We start from the raw sequence: 19,932 nt of genomic DNA, 5'->3' as shown, positions 1-19,932 counted from the left end.
GAAAGGATACGAGCTGAAAGCCTCATGCACATTGGGTGCAAAATGTGTGGCATGCTAGTAGTGGCAATACATGCCATTGTCGGTGCTACCGCATTGGCCAGCACCTCTACCGCTGCAGAAACCATGTGATAGATTGAGTACTCACATGCTCTTTGAAGTGTACACGCTTTCTGCGAGGAAAATTGGGCTGTGTCTCCCATTTCTTTCAGCTGTTCTATTGGCACCTCATGCACAGAAGTCAGTCATGACAGCTCTTTGTTGTATGTGCTAGCTTCACCAACAAGCTGTATTTGTCCTTACTGCATTTGTAGTAACTTTCTTTAAGCAAAAGTACCACTTTTTTGGAATTCTATGAACGTGAAGCCTGCTGTCACAGTACTCATGACCTGTGAGGCACTGCAAATTGCACCACAATATTTTGAATACACTGGCGACCATAATAATGTAATGAGCAGAAACACTAATTACTGTACTTTTTCTTAGTAGGTGTTCTTTGTTTTCCATCAAGATTCGTTATTGGGAACAACTCTCTTTATGGACAGTATTGGTCAGGAGCCACAGTATTCATATTAATGAGACATAACTGTATTTTTTTGGCCGAACAAAATAATTTTAAACATGAAGTGTATCGCTTAAATAACTATAATATAAAATAAAATGATAAATACCTGCCATTCATGATAGATCTTGTCACAGTGCAGTGCACCAAAAGAACCATATGTGAACAGAAATTCCCCTACTTCCTTCCTCTTAAGATGTTACTTTATGCGGCTGTTGTCCACTAAGCACACAAATCCAGCTTGTGAATGAGTGCTGTCTACTTGTTGTCGTATGAATGAGCATCGTCCTGCACATCTGCTTTGTTTGTGGAGATTTGTTTGCGCGAGGCTCACCATTTGAGCAACAGTCAGGAAAGGGCGTGACACTTCTCCACTTCACAACGCACAAAGGTACTACGGCTCTCTGACATGGCACAGAAGGCTCTGGAATCAGATTGCCAACAAACATGGGTTTATTAACCAAAAATACAACACAGTGTGACAGTCGCAGCGCTAACAGGCAAAGGCTCACCGCAAGACTGATTTAGTATGTGTGCCCACTGCGCTAGAACTACCCATGTAGTGGTCCATCAAGCACGAGAATGAGAAGTTGCGGGAGTAAGTCCCACGTAACCAACTCATAGTGGGCCTGTGAGCATCTGCCACAGCAATGAAGCGCTCATCGGAAGCGAGCTCAGGTAGAGAGGGTGCCCGGGGGCCGTCACTCTGGTGGCCAATCAGGATATGTCCCGGTGACGTCCGCTCACACAATGAATCAACGCCGAGAGGGCGAAGCATGGTTTGCCTGGGAAAATAGCTCTGGTGTGTTAGTTTTTTCTGCCATGTTGCCTCTGGGACAGCGGTTCTCATAGATCGAAGTAAGCACAATGCACAAGCTGGGGGATGAGGCACAGGAAGGCACCTCGATACCCACATTCCCCCTCCTAAAGACTGAGGCCAGCCTGCCAAGGAGGTTGACCGAGGCCAAGTGGCAAGGTTGACTCAGCGAGAAAGGCTAAGCCAGCGGGACAAAGTCTAAAAGGGCGTTGTCATCTTTGTCAGGGTCAGGACAGGAAGAAGGTGCCACAGCAGTTCAAACAGGCGAATATGTCACTTCACTTGATGCGAGTCCAGATGCTTGCCTATATCACCAGAAAGGGTGCCCATGAGGCTTCACGCAATACATGCGGCATGAGCAGGTGTAGTGAAGAGCATCGTGCTTCATGCCTGGCCCAGTAGCTGAACGGCACTACATTTTGTAAAGTCTTAAAGGGCCCCTGAAACAGTTCGGACAAATTTTGTAGACGCGTAGGGTACAGCTTAAGTAGAACATTCGCACCACAATTTAAGTGAAGCGTTACGTATTAATAGAGCTACAAGCGATTAGAAGTTACCCTCCTCCCTAGCCACGCTTTTCCTCCTCAACTCGTTCGCCAAGCGAGCGGGGCTAAGCTCCGCCTTCACTGGTTCTGCGTCACGACGCGACGTCACATCGTCCACTTCCGGTTGTTTTGGAGCCCGCCCCTGTTCGCGCGAGACCTCTCCGCTAGCCGCTTGGCCGTCGACCCCAAGCGAGAGCTATTGAAGCAGCGTGCGTTGCGAGCATTCTGTCGTAGCGCCGAACGTGTCTTGTATTCCGGTAACCACAGGCAAGCTGGTCATTTCAGCAAATGACTGGAGGCATAAACTCAAGCTGATGAAGGAACTTTAGCGTAGACATACGTGAGCGGCCTGATCGGTCTGCATGGTCCACACACTTGTTGGCGCAGCGCTTAACCATCCAAACAAAGCGCTAATATTGCTCTAACCAAGTGTAAAACATTTTAAACATTTATAAAAACAACGTGTTGATGATTACACTCCTGCGAAAAATACACACCAGCAGCAAAGAAGAATACACTTCGTTGCTGCTACTGTGTATGGTTGAGCTCTGTGCCACCAGGTGGCTGCACCGTGCAGACCATTCACATTTGCCCTTCTGCTCATCTCATGGCTCATCCCGTTACGGCCCAGTCAAGCGGCCAGACTCTGTCCCCTTGCGCTTGCGTTTGCCCTAATACCGGACTCGCGAAACGCTATTGCGTTAGTAATCTTCCGGTGTAAAGTGACGGCCACAAACGCGCCAATCCTGACGCCGATCGGATAGCGGCAGTCCGATGCGCAGCAGCCAGTTCGCTCGTACGCTGCCTTGCAGAGGGACACGATGTCGCAGCTTGACATATTGCCAGTCGCTACGTTTGCAGTCCACAAGGCAACAAAGCCGAATCATAGTGCTCGCGAAAAGACTGAGACCGACTCTGACTGCGGAGCTCTCGTCAAAATGGAGTACGTTGTAACACAAGCAGACGACACTTGCTGTGTGCCAGGAGTGCTTAAGTGTACTGAAGAATTGTTCTTGTGCATTCTCTTTATGTTACTTTCTTTTCATAAAAACAAATTAACTAACATTCCAACTATTGCGAAGATCATTTGTTTACCATAAAGTTGGAAAAATTATCGATCACGTGCCCTTGTCAGCCAATCGGATAGCTCGCCCCACTGACGTCGTATGGGTGATTTCGGTCATATGGGTAGGGGCGGCTTAAAATTCCACCGAGCAGTGCGCTGCGATCGGCAGCGATGTGCATTTTTAAAACCTTATAATAAATTACACGCTTTACGCAGGGCACTTAGATGTGTCAATTAATGATCAGAAGGACCTACTCTAACGACTCAATACGTTTGTAGAAAATCGTCAAAAGCGTTTCAGGGTCCCTTTAAGGCCACTCACATGTCCGGCCAACCACGAGTCATGAAAATAGCTCAGTGTGGCTTTCTTTCTACTGCGGGGTATCGACACCTCGAAAGACTCCTGGGGAGCCTCTTCAGGGGATATAGCGCACGAGAACTCCATGTGATACAAAGTAGAAGAGTGATACAAAAAAAAAGTAGATGGATGGTACAAAAAATGCCAGCAGCAATAGCTCATTCCCGAAGAAAGAACGACATAATCAGGAATGGCTCATACATTGGCGTCAAGTAGATACATATCCAGTGTGCCTGCAACAGTACCAGTTGCGTCACACTCGGTGCCAACAGCTATACCAGCTGTCCGTGTGCACCCAACGGCATTGCTTCCCCTCTCCTCTGGGGAGCTCAGCTCTTTAAACTTGTCAATGATTTGGCAACAAAACAGCCTGCTCTGCTGAGCCTTTAGTAGCTCTTGCCTGCTGAAGGCGCCATTTACTTGGTGGTGATAATGGTGGCCAAGAAGAAAAAGACTACATGCCACACTCATGTCTTCTGGACTACATCTTTAAAAGAACATTTACGCACTGTTGTTTTTGATAGTAATAGCACAGCCACTCAATCAAAATGCACAAGGTACGGCCTGTTGTGTGCGCCGAATTCGCCAGGAGCACAGGATGCACTTTCTGTCAGGACTGGTGGCACCATGGGCTGGTGGTAAAGGAGCAGCAGCATTGTCGCGGAGCAAACACATTCTCAAAGATGTTTCTCCAGTTTACAATGTGTGTAGAGCAGATAAATTAGTTTTGCCAAGTTGGCAGTGCACAGAGGTGTGCTAGAATTGCAGCGGTACTGTCTAATCAAAGCTCTTTTTCTCAAACTGATTTAGCGCTGCGGACTCACACTATTTGTGACTGTCAGCTCTCATGATTTCATTTAGAAATCATTAAAAATAAGACATTGTTTTGTCTGTGAGCTTACAACAAGTGAATCTTATATTCTCATCAAAATTACTTACAAGCTGTCTGGCACAATCATATAAAGGCATTTCGCAATTTGAGTATATTTTATTCTTGCACTCGTGTTGACATGGAGTGGCCACAACGTAGTGGATTTGGGCACTGATAATAAAGTTATTTACATTTATTTTAGCCTTTATTGAGACAGTTTTTTTAGGTGCTGTTAAACATTTCTGTTGGAATTCTTCTAGTGATGTCATTGCAGTATCTGAAATGACTGCACTGTTTTGCAGATTGGGGGGAGTCTTGAAAAATAAAAACTTTGACTGGAAGTATCATCGAAGCTAGCCTCCAGGTGCTCCTAGCACTTCTCTATAATATGACGCAAAGTTTACACTTTGGTTGAATCGGTGACATAATTTTGAAATGACAGCAGCAGTGAGGACACAGAAACTTCTCTTGGGTTGACTCATTTTTTGCTCTGACGTCCAAGCTGTTTTAACAATGTCTCAAACTGTGGTAGATGCTCTTGAGTGAATGTTATTTTGAGAATTGTGTTGGTCTAATATCAAGTGCAATTTTATTTTCCCCACCGAGGGTTGCTTTTATCCATCAGCACTTCGACAGTATGTACAAATCATTACGAGCAATCTTCCCCATCATGTGGGGTTTTCAATCGCACAAGAGCATGCAGTCGATTTCAGACTGACCTTCGACCAAAGCTTGACTAGCTGTCTAATCTCTTACATTTCGAACACCACCTGTGCAGGTGTACTTATTCATTACTGTACAGCACTGTACAGGAACTGAACAAAGCATGTGGAGGTTCCAGCACCAGCTGAACACACTCTAGACCACCTTGCTTGCACAGAAAAGCTGATCGAACACAATAATCAAGTATGAGGGTGCTTCTACATGCTTCCTGACCTGACAGCCATTGCTTTGCGAGCATAAAGAATTCAGTAAAAGACATACCAGGTGCCTGCTGCAATGAAAAAAAAAAAAATGCTCCCTGTACAATGTGAACTTGCCCATTTTCACATTTGAAAAGCTACTGCTTTCCCATGTAGTAGAAGTATCACTGTGGGTAGTATTGACGCCAACAAATTCTCATAATAATTTTCTTGCGTGATCTGAATTACCATACTTGAGAACTAGGAACCAGGTGCATGTTTTGTATATTTTAGATTTTTTTTCACTTTCAGTACCTAAACTAAAAATAGCAAATTGTTACTTTCATTCTTGTTCCCTGAGGTGCTTCTGTGAAGTTTCACATAATAATTCTAAAAACTGTCTGAGCAATTAATTATTACTGACTTACCTCTATTCTAAATATTCTAAACACCAGTTATCAGGCTTTAATTTTATGTATTACGGCATACATTGCGACTGCTACGTCGAGAAATAAAACGTCAAACATAAAAGCACTGAAAATGAGCACATTTCTAGCGATAACGAAACAGTGAATGCATTCCTATATATATTGGTAATCTGGTAAGCTTGTACATACATTCTTTCTTGCTTATTACCCTTAAAGCACATTCGACAACTGGGCTAGTTAGCATGCATCGTTGAAGGGAGCCTATAAAAACGAATACAAGAAAGAAATGAAAAGAGCTAAAAGATTAATGAAAAAGGAAAAATAAATTAATTAAAATAACTTTTTTTGGGACTAATTGGTTCTTTATGAAAGTAAAGGCATGGTAGTGCACAATAACATGGACCAAGAAGGAGGTGTAAGCAGGACAAGCGCAGGACGAAGCCCTACCTATAAATAAATAAACCGTACTGCCCATAAAAAATAATGTTTGCATATGCTCTACACAGTGTCCGTGCAAGCTGTAGTCCCACAATGAAGAAAATGCTTGGTGTGAATGATTGAATTGTTTAATTTATTAGGCAAAGCTCTTCCCTTTCTGCTACAAGGGCTTGTGTTCTTTATTTGCAGTGGTAATGTGCATGTCTCTGGTGCGAAAAGTAAAAAAGAAAAAGGAAAAGAAAACCAGACTTTGGGCCATCCTCATGGTCATGGCACATCAACATGGTCATAACGTTGGTCATGCTCGTGTCCTTAAAGCCACAGAGGAACAGATAACACACTGTCCATCTGGTTTCCTTTCCCTACAGATCCCTGTCTAGATGTGTCAGTCAGCCACACTTGCCGGCATTCAGCATCTGCCGAAAACTTGTGGTAGCCCAAGACAGGACTCTTTGTTGCGTCACAGCAATACAACAATACACAACAATACACAGCATTCTTTGCATATTAAAATATGGCAAGATGTGAAGGATTCATCATGAATACCGCCATTTTAAATATCTTGCGCATGCTGCAATGTGCGTTTTCATACTGGAAACTTGTGTGCCATTTTGTAGCAGTGTATGCCTACTAGCGTCAATGCAGGTGGGACTGTAAACACAAACTTTCCTGCCCGCGCTCATGCATTTCGGCGCAGCACAGCAGGCCGCACCTATTTGTTTTGATTTAGCGGTCATCTTACGCAGAAATTGCTCGCCAGCTTCATGTTGGACTCCATGTTCATAAAACTTTATCTTGCATAAGAGCATTTCCTCATCGGCCGATGTTCGAGCACATGCCACTCATAATAGCAGATGGTGTGATAACAAGATGATCACAAGGGCAATGGCTGATTGCAGATAGAACTTCTGTAGTAGAAGTTTTGTGAATTCCCACTTGAGCTGAGATGGGCAGAGGCAAGCAATAACATGGGAAGTGTCATCATTGTGACCAGGTGAGAAGTGCAATACAGTTGAACGTCTCTACAACAGACGTCTCTACAACGAAATGACCTGTATAATGAAGCAATAATTCTTTCCCAGTTCTACTGTGGGTGGTGTGACGCATGACCTTTACAACGAAGTGACCTGTATGACGAATTATTTCGGAGGCCTCAAGCACTTTTTTATAAAGGCGCTTGACTATAACCTATTTTAGGGCTTTTGCAAGATGCTCAGACTTTGCACCAATATATCTAACAACCTAATGCAGCATTCAAATACAATTGGCAGTTATTTCAGGGTCCCTTGAACAGTGTTTGCAAATACTTTACTGAACTTACAGAGAAAGTGAAACTTTGCATATGTTTAGCCGAGGCGTGCAAGAAAATTGCACTAATATGGTTTAGGAAAGCAGCCATTTGAATGAGTGGAAGTAGCTTATATCAGGCATATTGGTTAAAGGGCCCCTCAGCAGGCCACTCAGCAAACTTCAGTTATACACTGGAAGTTGTTACGTGTCCTCTAAGGAGCGTTCTGCCTCAAAAATGTTTCAAATCGGCTCATTAATAGCCTATATATATATATTTTAGTGCTGCTAACCCATGATTTCAAGAGGTAAGCTCCACTGTAAAGGGAGACTCTCTCCACTTGCCCCGACTAGCCTCCGCAAGCGAAATTCTTTCCCTGCGTTCCCCCATACCGGACCTCGAGGACCACGTGGCGCGTACGTCACAGGCCCACCTTCATAATTTTTCTCCTCAGTTTGGAAGGAGAGAAACCACCTGCAGCAAATAGCTCAGTTTTGCCACTTCAGCTAGATTGCCTGAAAAGGAGGACATTTGCATGGTGAAGAAATAGTGATGTAACAAAGGTAATTGGGGCTCTTATATTATGGCGTGCTTTGCTGTTGTGAAATTAAAGCATGTCTAGTGCCAGGATTCCTACTGCTCTACTGCCACGATGCTCGTCAAATGGCACCTGTGCAGTAGGAATCCTGCAGGAGAGTTTATTATTAGGTTAACTGTTACATAACATTTTAGAGCAAGAACAGTGCAAAATACGAGACTGGAGAAACAAACACAAGGCTTTGTGTTTGTGTCTCTTTTTCGTCCCGTCTTTTGTGCTGTTTTTATTCTAAAAAGAGATCCTGCATTCTATGCTACTACTGTCAGTACAAAACTGTATTCCGTGGAGTTTGATTTCAAGCCTTTTCAAGACAGCAATAGTTCTTGTCTGGAAAATAGAGCAACCAGAATTTCTTATGAACATGTATGACCGTAATTCAGTGTGAATGTCTTGGTAAACCAGCGCTTGCTTTAATATGAAATGGTCGTGCTCTCCAGGTGCAGGAAACTCGAGCATGTCAGATGCATCACTGCGGTTCATCAATGCTGTTAGCAGCAGCTCGCCTCCTCGATTGAGCCCCCACCAGGCCACTCCAGATTCTTCCTTGAGGCAGCCTGTGACCCCTCTGGGCGCCAGTCGTCATTCCACTTCCCACTCCAGGTCGCAGCATACCTCTCCTGACTTGGGTATTGATTCAGATCCAACGCCAGAGCATGAGTTCTACTCAACACATGCTGACTCAATGATAGCATTCAACGAGCACTGGCAGCACCGCATGAGGGCTGATTGGAGTCTTTCAACTGTACACTCGGCCCCTGACGGCATTGGAGGTAACTGCCAGCTCTGCCAGCAAGGAAAGGACAATGCTTCTTCATGGAAGCTGAAGGCCAATGCAACATGCCCGGCTGGAGATCTGCTGGACCGGTCCGACTCCCAGTCTCGTAGGCATTTCTTTTTTTCTGTGGCAGTTGGCTTGCATTGTGGCCCTTAAATTTAGGTTTGAGCTTTAACGCAAGAACATGGCGTGACCATGGCGTGACCAAACGATGGTCTAAAAAGGCGACGAACCCTCGACCTTTGGTGGGAATTGAGCCCATGACCTTTGGTGTTAAGGCTATGAACCCTCAAACTTTGGTTGGAGTCGAACCCACGACCTTTAGTAGTAATTAAGATTAAGTTAACTAAGGCACAGTTAATTAAGGTAGGGCTAATTTAGGCACTTGAACCCACAACCTTTGGTGTTAGGGTAAACTTAATTAAGGCACTCAATCCCAGGAACTTTGGTGTTAATTAAGGCACAGTCAATTAAAATAAAATTAAAGCACTCAAACCTACCACCTTTATTGGGAGTCGAACCCACGACCTTGCATTGTGGCATAATATCTAAGCTACGTGACATAATGTCTACATGATGGTCGCAATGCTTTTGCATTAATCCGCGTAGGGATAACTAAGTGCACCTTGAATTTTTAACAGTAGATTCAAATGCCCACTGATAATCCAACCCAGCCAGAAAAACTTTGCTGTTTGCACCGTCGTTTCTGGGTGAAAAATTTTGATCAATTGCAGGAGGCATCATTCTTGCACACATATTTATTGAGTGAGCTTGTGGAGCAATCAACTGTTGGACCGATCAAATGGAGCAATCAAGCGATCTAATGAAAGCCAGTTGGAGGCTTCTTTCCTGAGGAACCTGTACGATTTTCTTTGTAGTTTCATGCATTCAGGCTGATGCCAACTTTCCTTTTCACTAAAAGAAGAAATAAGTTGCCATAGTGCTGGGAGCAACCCTTAACAGTTCAGCTATTTGAAGATTCCAGTTAAAAGGTGATTGACTGCTGCCGTACAGGTGCCATTTGACTAGCATCATGGCTAAACAGTATAGCTAGTTGCTTTAGCTGAGGATGTTAGAGTGAGAATGCTTTCTTGGTGTCGCATTTTGCCAGCTCTGATCTAGTACTAGATCTAGTACTATATTCTAGACTGCTGCCGTACAGGTGCCATTTGACGAGCATCATGGCTAAAAAGTATAGTTGCTTTAGCTGAGGATGTTATAGAGTGAGAATGCTTTCTTGGTGTCGCATTTTGCCAGCTCTGATCTAGTACTATATTTAGCATATCCTCCTGAAACTCCTTGTACATTATATATTGCACATTGCCTTCAATCCCGTTCAAAGTTAACTAGGAAGTTATTGCGTAAAATATCAAATATTTATCCATGATAGAAAGCCGGGTACCTGCGTAACTTAATGGAAGTGGTTTAATCAGATTTTTGCTACCAGTTTTCGTGAAAATTCGCACTACCTGGTTTTAGACCATTGTATTGGACAGACGGCATAGAGAACCTGTGAAGTGTGTTTCGAGTACCGCAATATGATGCAAAATACAGGATGTAGCATCTACATGCCAAGCCACCACGCTATGTTACATCTTCATTCCTGTGTTTGGGCAAAGAATACCGTTTTTACCATAACAATCACGAGAGAACTGTTAACTTTCTCCGTGTGCATGGAAATTCTGCTTTCAGTATCCAACTGCAATATATATATATATATAATGAATGAGAAGAAAGGGGGTTAACCGAGGGTCCCGATTTTATTAGTCATATCATGAGAAGCCAACAAACACTGACACCAAAGACAACATAGGGGAAATTACTTGTGTTTAATAAATGAAATAAAGAAACAATAAATTAATGGAAATTAAAGTGGATGAGCCACTTTTCATCCACTTTAATTTCCATTAATTTATCGTTTCTTTATTTCATTTATTAAACACAAGTAATTTCCCCTATGTTCTCCTTGGTGTCGGTGTTTGTTGGCTTCTCATGATATGACTATATATATATAATGTGTTTGTCATGTTCAAACGTACCAGTTGGTAATAAGAACAGACTTGAAAAGCGATATGTCCATCACTTGTCTTCAGGTTCGGAAGGATATCTTTAATGTGAACACCTTATGGAATGTCATGCACAATGTTTTCCCATGACAACTGCAAATGCAGAGATGCAGAAGTGATAATTAGGTCTTACATTGAAGTGAGAAAAATGCTATAATTTATCAGAATTAGTGTCACAATACCTACTTGCAATTTTTTGTTGTCCAGTTTGTGCTGAAAATAAGGGTTGGGAGAAGGGGCAGTGGGTAAATAAATTTGAGGAAAAATGGCCCTTCTTATTTAGCAAGCACAGCTTGTAATTTATGAGCGTTTGTCACTCTGTAGAGTCAATTTCTTATAATTGTTGCTTTCAATTTCTCTGCTATTTGAGGTTCATATAATGGTGACGGCTTAATGGTAGAAAACAATTTGCAGCATTGGAAGAGAGGCTATTTGATGACTGTGTTGTCACCTTTTCTGTTTGTCTAGCTTCAAAGAGTGGACTTCCTGCAATGTCCTGCAGCGTTTCATCACCTGGTATTCGGATGTGTGCCATTGTCCAGTTATTGGATCATGAACAGCTTAAGAAGCGTGTGGATGAGAGCATCTGCTTGATTCGCCGAGTAGAAGGCATTGTTGAAAAAGCACTGGACGCTCTTGCTGACTTTGCTTCTGACTGTACAGAGGTTAGTTCGTGCTTTCTGTGCTTTCTTTTCAACATGTAAAATGTGCACATACACTAATGAGGTGACAGGTGGAAAAGATTTACTGTTGTACTCAGTTGCCCACCAATATTTTTGTTTGCAAAGAGAATAGCTAAAAGTCATGCAGTCCAAAAAACGAAATTATAGGGAAAATTTAATTTTAACCAGGAAAACCTAATGCACATTTTGCTTGGTTTTGCTCTCACATGCAACAATGCCTGCTTTAATTTTTTTGTTAGGTATCCATTTTACATGATTAGATACGCAGTCCGATCTTTGTGGTAGAACAGCAAAGTTTGGTGGTGTCACAATTAAGTGACACAGCTGTATGCTGCCAGTAGTTCATGAGCCCTGGCAGATGCTGGAGATGAAATGCAAGGTTTTTGTTGGGCCCCCTCTAAGCTCAGACAAATCTGCCATTTGTCAGTGGCAGATCAACAAACTACTTCTGATCATGACCTCCTCCTGCACTTCTGATGAGGCATTGCCAGGCAAGGACACACGATTCACTGACTGTCTTTGTTGAGTACAGTGACTCACTGTGCGACATGGTGACATATAATGTGCTCAATGTCATAATACTTCTGGCTTGAATAACTAAAAAAATAACACCCAGAGGAATGTTCCCGAGATTTTGCTACCATGGATGATAACTTCAGCGAGCAAAAGTACACTTTACTGTTCATGCAATCAGCTACTCTGGCATCTGGCCTAACAGTGAAGCAGAGCATGGAAAAGCCAAGACATCTCAGTACTATGAGAAATGCAGCTAGTTACATTATTTACAAGAGTTATATTGGCAGCACAATTTATTTAGATTTTGGTGTCTGAATTTTGGGCCACCATTAAATATTAGTTCTTGGAGAACATGGTGGTGCCGTGACACTGAATAACGTAGCAAGTCCGTAAATTTGATTGGCCAGTGTACAGTTAAACCTCGTTATAATGAAATGGGTATAACAAAAGTAAGTTCCCCTGAAGTTCTATTAATAACCCGTGCATTATGAAATGAATTTAACAAAGCAAAAATTTTCCTAAATGCCTATAATGAACCATGTTTAGTTCAGAATTAAGATTTACTGATGTTTAATTTGATAAGGCTGAAATATGGTGGCATGTAACACTGCTTGTAACCCAATCGATGCAGCAGTTCAAAACTCCAGTGAGCTGTTGTCCTTTTAGCACTGCACCAATCTGTCCATGCTGCCAAGTTGGTGACCGCTCTCTTCCCCCTTGTTCTCCTGCCTCTTCCACGCACTGCTACTGCTGCTGCTGCCTTGCCACCACACACTTGCACCACTGCCAACTTGTAAACTTTGTGCACACGACATCATGTGTCTTGGTTGAGTGTTATGTACTATCATAGAAGAATTAAATCATTGAGAACATGAGAGCAGTGCACCAACCCGCAAATCTGTCCAGTTAGTTACGCCTATGCAGCAGTCCAACACATCTGTGGTGATACAGCAGAGCATGTAACACAAGCGAGGGTAAGAAATTGTTTATGCAGGAAGAATAAATACACACATGTGCTCTTTTTTCATTACTTTCATGGTCCTTTGGTGGAGCACAGTGGGCCTTTGCATTGACTTTGTTTTACCCAGTGATAACACCCTCCCTCCCCAATGGGCAATGCTGGCTGCGAGTCTGGACAATGGTTATTATGAAGCTAGATTTAAAACCCTCACAGATATTCAGAAACACATTTACAAGGCAAGTTTTAAACAATTAGATTTGAGCAGTTAGAACAGCGTTGATCATTTGCAAAGCGATTGCAGAGCCTGCTGTAAACGAATCTGTTAGTCTGCCACTGTACCAGAGAGGGTTGATGGTGCAAAGGAAATATGTTCATGTGGCAAAGCATTCAACAGTACAGTATAGTTGACTTTTGTTAATTTGACACTGATGGCACCGACAAAATTGATTTAATTATCCGGAGGGTCGAATTAAAGAAGATTCGTAAAAAACATCAAAACACACCACCAATTCATTTGGCAGTATTTGCCAGGATCTAATATACGCCCCTAAATCAAATGCGTGCTCACTTGCTTTGTGTTTAAAGTAGAGAACTAATGTAGAAATTACATTAAAGCTGCTGAACAAAGCAGAAATCTAACGCGCACCCGATTTCTTTAGAAAGAAAAATATGTTGCCCAATGGCTGCCGGTTTCCTAAAGTCAGCTTCGCCGCAGTATATTAGTTATGCGGTAAAGCATTTGAACGCAGCAAAGGTGGTTATGGTTTCGTATCCAATTGCACCATGCAGGCAATTTTCTGTCCAATTTTTTAGAGAAAGAAAATGTGCACATTATAATCACATAAATACCATAATCAGACATTGTGAGCTACGGTGATTGGTTGAAAATCTTCCTATGGCAGGTGGATAATAGTCGTTTTCGACTGGAGATCATGTGTGTTCAGCTCATTCATTGTTCCATAAGATCCGCCGAGACAGACACTGCCACTAAAGGGGTTGCTATTGGAGTCACTGTAGGGGTCAGGTGTGTGCATGCTGACTTGCCAAGTTTGAGATAAATTTAATTTGAGCCCTCTTGTAATGTTCGAGGATTGCTGATTGGCTCTATTCAATGCTCGCCTCACTGTTGGGGTGGCATTGGTATGTTGTGTGCGCAGTGGCCACCAAGTGGGCGAATGCATTTCCCCTAATGCCTGTGTGACCTGGTATCCAGATGGGTTTGATTGCACTGAGGTCCTTGTTTTTATTTATTAGCTTGACAGCTGCCATGCAGAACCTACCATTTCGGTATTTTCTACACACTTGCATGGAGTCCGTCAGGGTGTGGGCTTCCTCACTTGTCTTTGTGTGCACTGTAATAGCCATAGCGATGGCTATCTCCTCGGCCTTGCAGAAGTTGTAGGCCCACGCTGTGGTGCTGGTGGCTTCTCTTACTATTATCTATCGCTGTCGCTGTAAACCATGGTACATTTGTTCTGTGTACTGTGGCATCAGTGTAATATGTGTTACTCCTGCCCTCATATGTTTTCTTGTAACGTCTAGCCCTAGCTTCTCCGCGTCCCGGGTTTAGGACAGCACGCATCCCTTTTAGGATTGATGCAACGGTGATTTTTTTCCCTCTAGGTAGGTGTGAGGTCCATCTGTCTGTTTTGGAGTTCTGCACAGTCTCTGAAACCCAGTCTTTTCCCGTTGTTGACTGGGTGAGCGTTAACTTTTACGCATTGAGCTGTGCCTCCATGACTTCATCAAAGGTATTTGAGAGCCCAAGGGCCATAAGGAGTTCCATTTAGGTTGTTTGGGGGAGCTGCAGGGCTGTTTTATAAGCTCCCCGCAGACAGATTTCTATGGAGCCTTTCTCCTACTTTATCAAGCTGTAGTAGGCAAGACTGTATAGAATTCTAATTTCAACCAGGCAAGCCGAATTGGCCGTTTTCTCTTATGTCCCATCTTTGTATTAATCCCCACAGGGGCGTCTGCATCAGCAGGGGTTTGGTGCATTGCGACACCACATACCCGAGCACACGAGGGTTGGACCCTACCACGTTTAACCGTGCGGGTCTTAACCGTGTCCGGGTAAGAGGGGATGGGGTTGAGCTAATGCTGGGTGTTTGGAACTTCACGGCCCTTCGGCAGCGACAACACACCTCTTTGGACTTGGCTTCTTGTAGATGGCACCCCCGGACTGACCCACTGGGGGGAAATCGGTAGTTGCCTTTTCCTGTCTCTCTCCTTCCAACTTTCATCTTTCTCTCACTTTCCATCTTTCCTGTCTTCTCCTGGTTTCCCCTTACTTCCAATTTTCCAGGAAGCAAGGGTTTAACTTTGTGTGGAACAACCAACCTTGGTTGTACATATTTGGTTATAGCGGAAACGTACAGTTGGTGTCCGCAGGACTTGCTCCTTTATAAGACTTGTGGCGTCCCCTTGTTGGGTTCCATGGTGGGCAGCTGCCGTTACTGCCAAAAACTGAACATTTACTATGAATAGTTCATTTCTAACACTCCCTGATAGCCCTCAGAAGCGAGGGCGCACCGATGAAGTATTTAATTTTTTTGGCCGACACCCTGAAAACTTCCCCCACTATCAAGTCATTCACTCTGAGAAACTAGGAAAGACAACGAGAATGATCTCGCCTTTTCTCATTTCCAAATGTCTAACTCAGACTATAGGTCCAGGCTATAAGGCATCTAGACTAGCAAGTGGCAACCTCCTCTTAGTATTTCATGAGAAAAACCAGTATCAAAAACTAAGTAACCTAGTGTCTATTAGGGACACCCCAGTTTCAGTAACTCCACACCGCACTATGAACACCATCTGCGGTGTGATTTCCGATGATGACTTGATGGACATGACTGACGCTGAACTTTTGGATGAATGGAAGGAACAAAATGTTATCAATGTAAAACGAATTAAAATGAGGCGCGATGGGAAAGAAATCAATACCAAGCACCTAATTCTCACATTCAGTTTCAGTGTACTGCCAGAAACAATCGAAGCAGGTTACATTAAGATCTGAATAAGGCAGTACATCCCTAACCCTCTCCGTCGCTTCAATTGCCAAAGATTCGGCCACAGTTCACAAAACTGCCGAGGCCGACTGACCTGTGCAAAATGCAGTGCACACGAACATCCCACTGAATCCTGTGATAACCCTCTACACTGTGCAAACTGCGATGGGGAGCACGCTGCGTACTCGTGGTCCTGTCAATCCTGGAAAAGAGAGAAAGATATCGTAGCAATTAAGGTGAAGGAGAACCTCTCATTCAAGGAAGCACGGAGGCGGCTGTTCTACCAGCCAAACAGCTTTGCCAATGTGACGCGTCAGGGGGCGGCGACACAACGGATTCCGGTGGCTGTCCGGCCCACATGCAGTGAGCCGGCAGCGACGCCATCTGCCCCCTCGACGGTTGCAGCTAGCGCTGATCCACCACCCCAGCAGAAGGGTCCATGGACCTCCGGGCAGGTGGCCTCAAAGGTCTCATCCATTGTGTCGAGGCCTTCACATCAAACATAGCACTCAGAAGAGCACGTGTCCAGCGCCTTGCAAGAGGCAATGGACATAACGAACAGCCAGACGGCACCGCCAGCACTTAAAGAGCGGCAAGGTTCTCGCGATGGCTCCAAAAAAGACAAAGCTTGAGTCACAGTGGCTGGAAAGGGCCCATGAGCTAATCTTCGTCTCTTAAACACACAACACAAAACACATTTATCATCATCGAGACACAAATAATGCAATGGAATGTTAGAGGACTTCATAACCTAGACGACATTACAGAACTCCTACACAAGCATAATCCAAAGTTGCTGTGTGTTCAAGAGACACATCTGAAACCCACACACATAAACTTTCTTCGTCAGTACACCATCTATCATAAAGACCGCAACGAGGCAAACGCCTCGTCAGGCAGTGTAGCAATAGTAGCAGAGAAGTCTGTAACTTGCCAACACATCGCCCTTTAGACTCCCCTTGAGGCAGTGTCAGTTTGGGTGATTCCTTCTAATAAATTGATCACTGTATGTTCCATATACATACCCCCAAATTATCATCTCGGAAAGAGCGATTTTTATAACCTAATTGATCAGCTTCCGGACCCCTAGATACTCATAGGCGATTTTAATGCCCCCAACACTATGTGGGGAGACTCTGGATGCGACGCAAGAGGTCGACTCATTGGAAACTTCCTTTTAAACTCCGGGGCGTGCCTCTTCAATTAGAAGGAACCAACATATTATAATTCTCACCATAATTCATACTCCTCTATAGACCTCTTGATTGGCTCTACTTCTATCTTCCCCGATTTAGAATGGTGTGCAATTAAAAATACATTCGGAAGTGATCACTTCCCAGTAACTTTAAACCTAGTAACACAACATGAGTCCCCTGCGCATGTCCCTCGCTGGAAACTAGCCGAGGCTAATTGGAAATGTTTTAAAGAATCCGCCTGCATATCTACAGATTTTATAAATCTTAGTATAGATCATGCTGTATCATATTTTACTGCTTTTATCATTGACGCAACAGGAAAGTTCATCCCTCAAACAAAAGGTCGTTCACATGGAAGATGAGTTCCCTGGTGGAACGATGACTATAGACAAGCTCGAAAAAAGCAAAACAAAGCATCGGACATTCTGTGCCGATATCAAACTGCAGAAAACCTTGTTCAGTTCAAGCAGTCTAAATCGCAGGGAAGGCGCACACGATGGCAGGCTAGGAGAGCAAGCTGGGAGAAGTTTCTTTCGGGAATCAATTCGTATACACAGGAAAAAGTGTGGAATGCGCTCAGAAGGCTAAATGGGCCGTCCCCTTCAACATTGCCATCCTTTCAACATTGCTAAGCTTAGAGCAGCATTAAACCTCTGCAGAAGCTCTGCGCAGGGAGCAGACAGGATCATGTATGACATGACCAAGAACATGCACACGGATACACAAATGACATTGCTCACACTTAATAACATTTGAGCAGAAGAAAGAAGCTATCGTCACAGTCTTGAAACAGGGTAAGGCCCATCCTTGGTAACAAGCTACCGGCCGATAGTGCTTACAAGCTGCCTGTGTAAGCTTCTCGAAAAAATTATAAATCGCCGTCTTTTGCATTTCCTGGAATCAAACAACATACTTGATCCCTACCGATGTGGTTTTCGAGAAGGCAGATCCACAACCGATCATCTTGTGTGCATTGAGGCAAATGTCCGCACTGCATTTGGCCATAAACAATTGTTCCTGTGGCATCCATGGCAGCATGCTCAGCATAATTGAAAGCTATCTCTCACACTGTACTTTCTGTGTTAGAATTGGCAATGCCCTGTCTAACTCATTTACACAAGAAATTGGGGTACCGCAGGGTGGCGTTCTTAGCTGGACCCTTTTTATTGTTAAAATGAATTCTTTACATTCGTATATTCCGCAAAGTATGTTTTATTTTGCCTATGTCGATGATGTGCAAATTGGATTTAAATTGTGTAACATTGCAGTCTGCGAGTGACGCGTTCAACTTGGGCTCAACAAAGTCTCAACATGGGCAAATCAGAACGGCTTTAAGCTGAATTCCAAAAAAAGCTCCCGCATCTTCCTTACAAGGAAGAGGGGGCCTTGTCCCAGAGCCCAATATCCAGCTACACGGTGATCGCTTGCCTTTGAACACGCAGCACAAATTTCTTGGTGTCATACTTGACTTTAAACTGACACATAAAGCATTTGAAAGACAAATGTTTAAAAACAATGAACATTTTTAAAGTTCTTGCACACACTACAGGGGGGCAGTGACAGGGGCTGCTTAATGAACCTGTACAGGAGCCTTTTATGGTCACGTCTGGACTATGGTTCCACGGTGTATCAAACCACCATTCCAAGTGCATTAAAGATTTTGGATCCTGTTCACCATTTAGGTATTTGCCTGGCCTCAGGCGTCTTCCAGAACAAGTCCTATACAGAGTTTATACATAGAATCCAATGAGTGGTCACTCCACCTGCGAAGAACATATATAAGCTTCGCATACTTCCTCAAAGTACAATCTAATCCTAAACACTCTTGTTATAAAGCCGTTAATGATTTAATGTCTGCCACAGTATTTCAAAACCGACCTTCAATGAGAAAACCTTTCTCACTATACGTGAGGAAGCTGAGCGAGGAAATGAATGTCCCATTACGTGTGCATCCACTGATGGCTCCAACAAGGCTGTTGCCACTGTGGATGTGGCAACTGATAGAATGCGACACGTCCTTTGTCGAAGTTACAAAGCATGCTCCAGAAATGCACAACCGTATGCACTTTCCGGAACTCCAGTTGAAGTACTCCTGTCCAGGATCTTATACCGATGCATCAGTCACCTAATGGCGTATCGTATGCACCAGCCGGGCCATCCTTCTCGGAATGCAATATTCTGCACGCAGAAACAAGCACCTTTACGGCAAAGCTTATGCATTACTCTCAGCTGTAAAACTCATAAAGGCATTGAAACTACAAAAAGCTGTCATATTTACAGACTCTGAGCGTAGTATGAGCTTTAGTTTCTTTACGGAAACATCTCAATCCTGTAGTCAGTGACCTCTGTTCGTGTCTGTGCACTATGTATACATCTAACCAAAATATAATAGTATGTTGGGTGCCAGGCCACAAAGGCATAGTGGGCAATATGCTTGCAGACAAACTTGCTACACCCATAACGAGAACCTGTGACACTACCATAGCTATCCCTCCCACTGACTTGAAGCCTTTCTTGTACAAAACGCTGAGAAAGTTTTGGCAATCCCTCTGGGACTGTGAAACCTCTAATAAACTTCATTTAATTAAGCCGCACATATGAAATCGGCCTTCAATAACAAAAGCGCGACAAACTGATGTCATGTTCTGTCGACTGAGAATAAGACTCGCGTACAGTACGCATTCTTACCTCCTGACTGGTAGTGAACCTCCCCTCTGTGCCAGGTGTAGTGAGTGGCTGACCATTCCTCACATCTTGGTGGAGCGTCGAGAAGCAGAAGCTGAACGAAAGAAGCACTTTTCTCTAGCATACCGATGCAACATTCCCCATCATCCGGTACTGCTTCTTGGAGCAGAAC

At 43.7% G+C, this 19,932-nt stretch overlaps 1 protein-coding gene and 1 long non-coding RNA gene across 7 annotated transcripts in view; one reads left to right on the top strand and one right to left on the bottom strand.

The window, feature by feature from the left end:
- LOC126547922 (uncharacterized) overlaps nt 1–19,932 on the top strand; it is a 289,018-nt gene that overhangs the window by 213,298 nt on the left and 55,788 nt on the right. For all 6 annotated transcript variants that reach the window (XM_055063464.2, XM_055063465.2, XM_050195977.3 and 3 more), the window contains 2 exons: nt 8,308–8,751; nt 11,180–11,376. In XM_055063464.2, coding sequence (XP_054919439.1) covers nt 8,308–8,751; nt 11,180–11,376 — 641 coding nt within the window. The remainder of the gene's footprint in view (nt 1–8,307; nt 8,752–11,179; nt 11,377–19,932) is intronic.
- Nucleotides 1,019–19,853, bottom strand: LOC129381020 (uncharacterized). The gene is made up of 3 exons (XR_011896109.1): nt 19,764–19,853; nt 15,974–16,081; nt 1,019–1,344 (listed from the first exon to the last, which is right to left on the bottom strand). It is a non-coding gene; the product is annotated as an uncharacterized lncRNA (long non-coding RNA).

This window comes from Dermacentor andersoni, chromosome 1 (genome assembly GCF_023375885.2).
Source record: "Dermacentor andersoni chromosome 1, qqDerAnde1_hic_scaffold, whole genome shotgun sequence".
NCBI classification, from domain to species: Eukaryota; Metazoa; Arthropoda; class Arachnida; order Ixodida; family Ixodidae; genus Dermacentor; species Dermacentor andersoni.
This window is presented reverse-complemented; position numbering and strand designations above follow the sequence as displayed.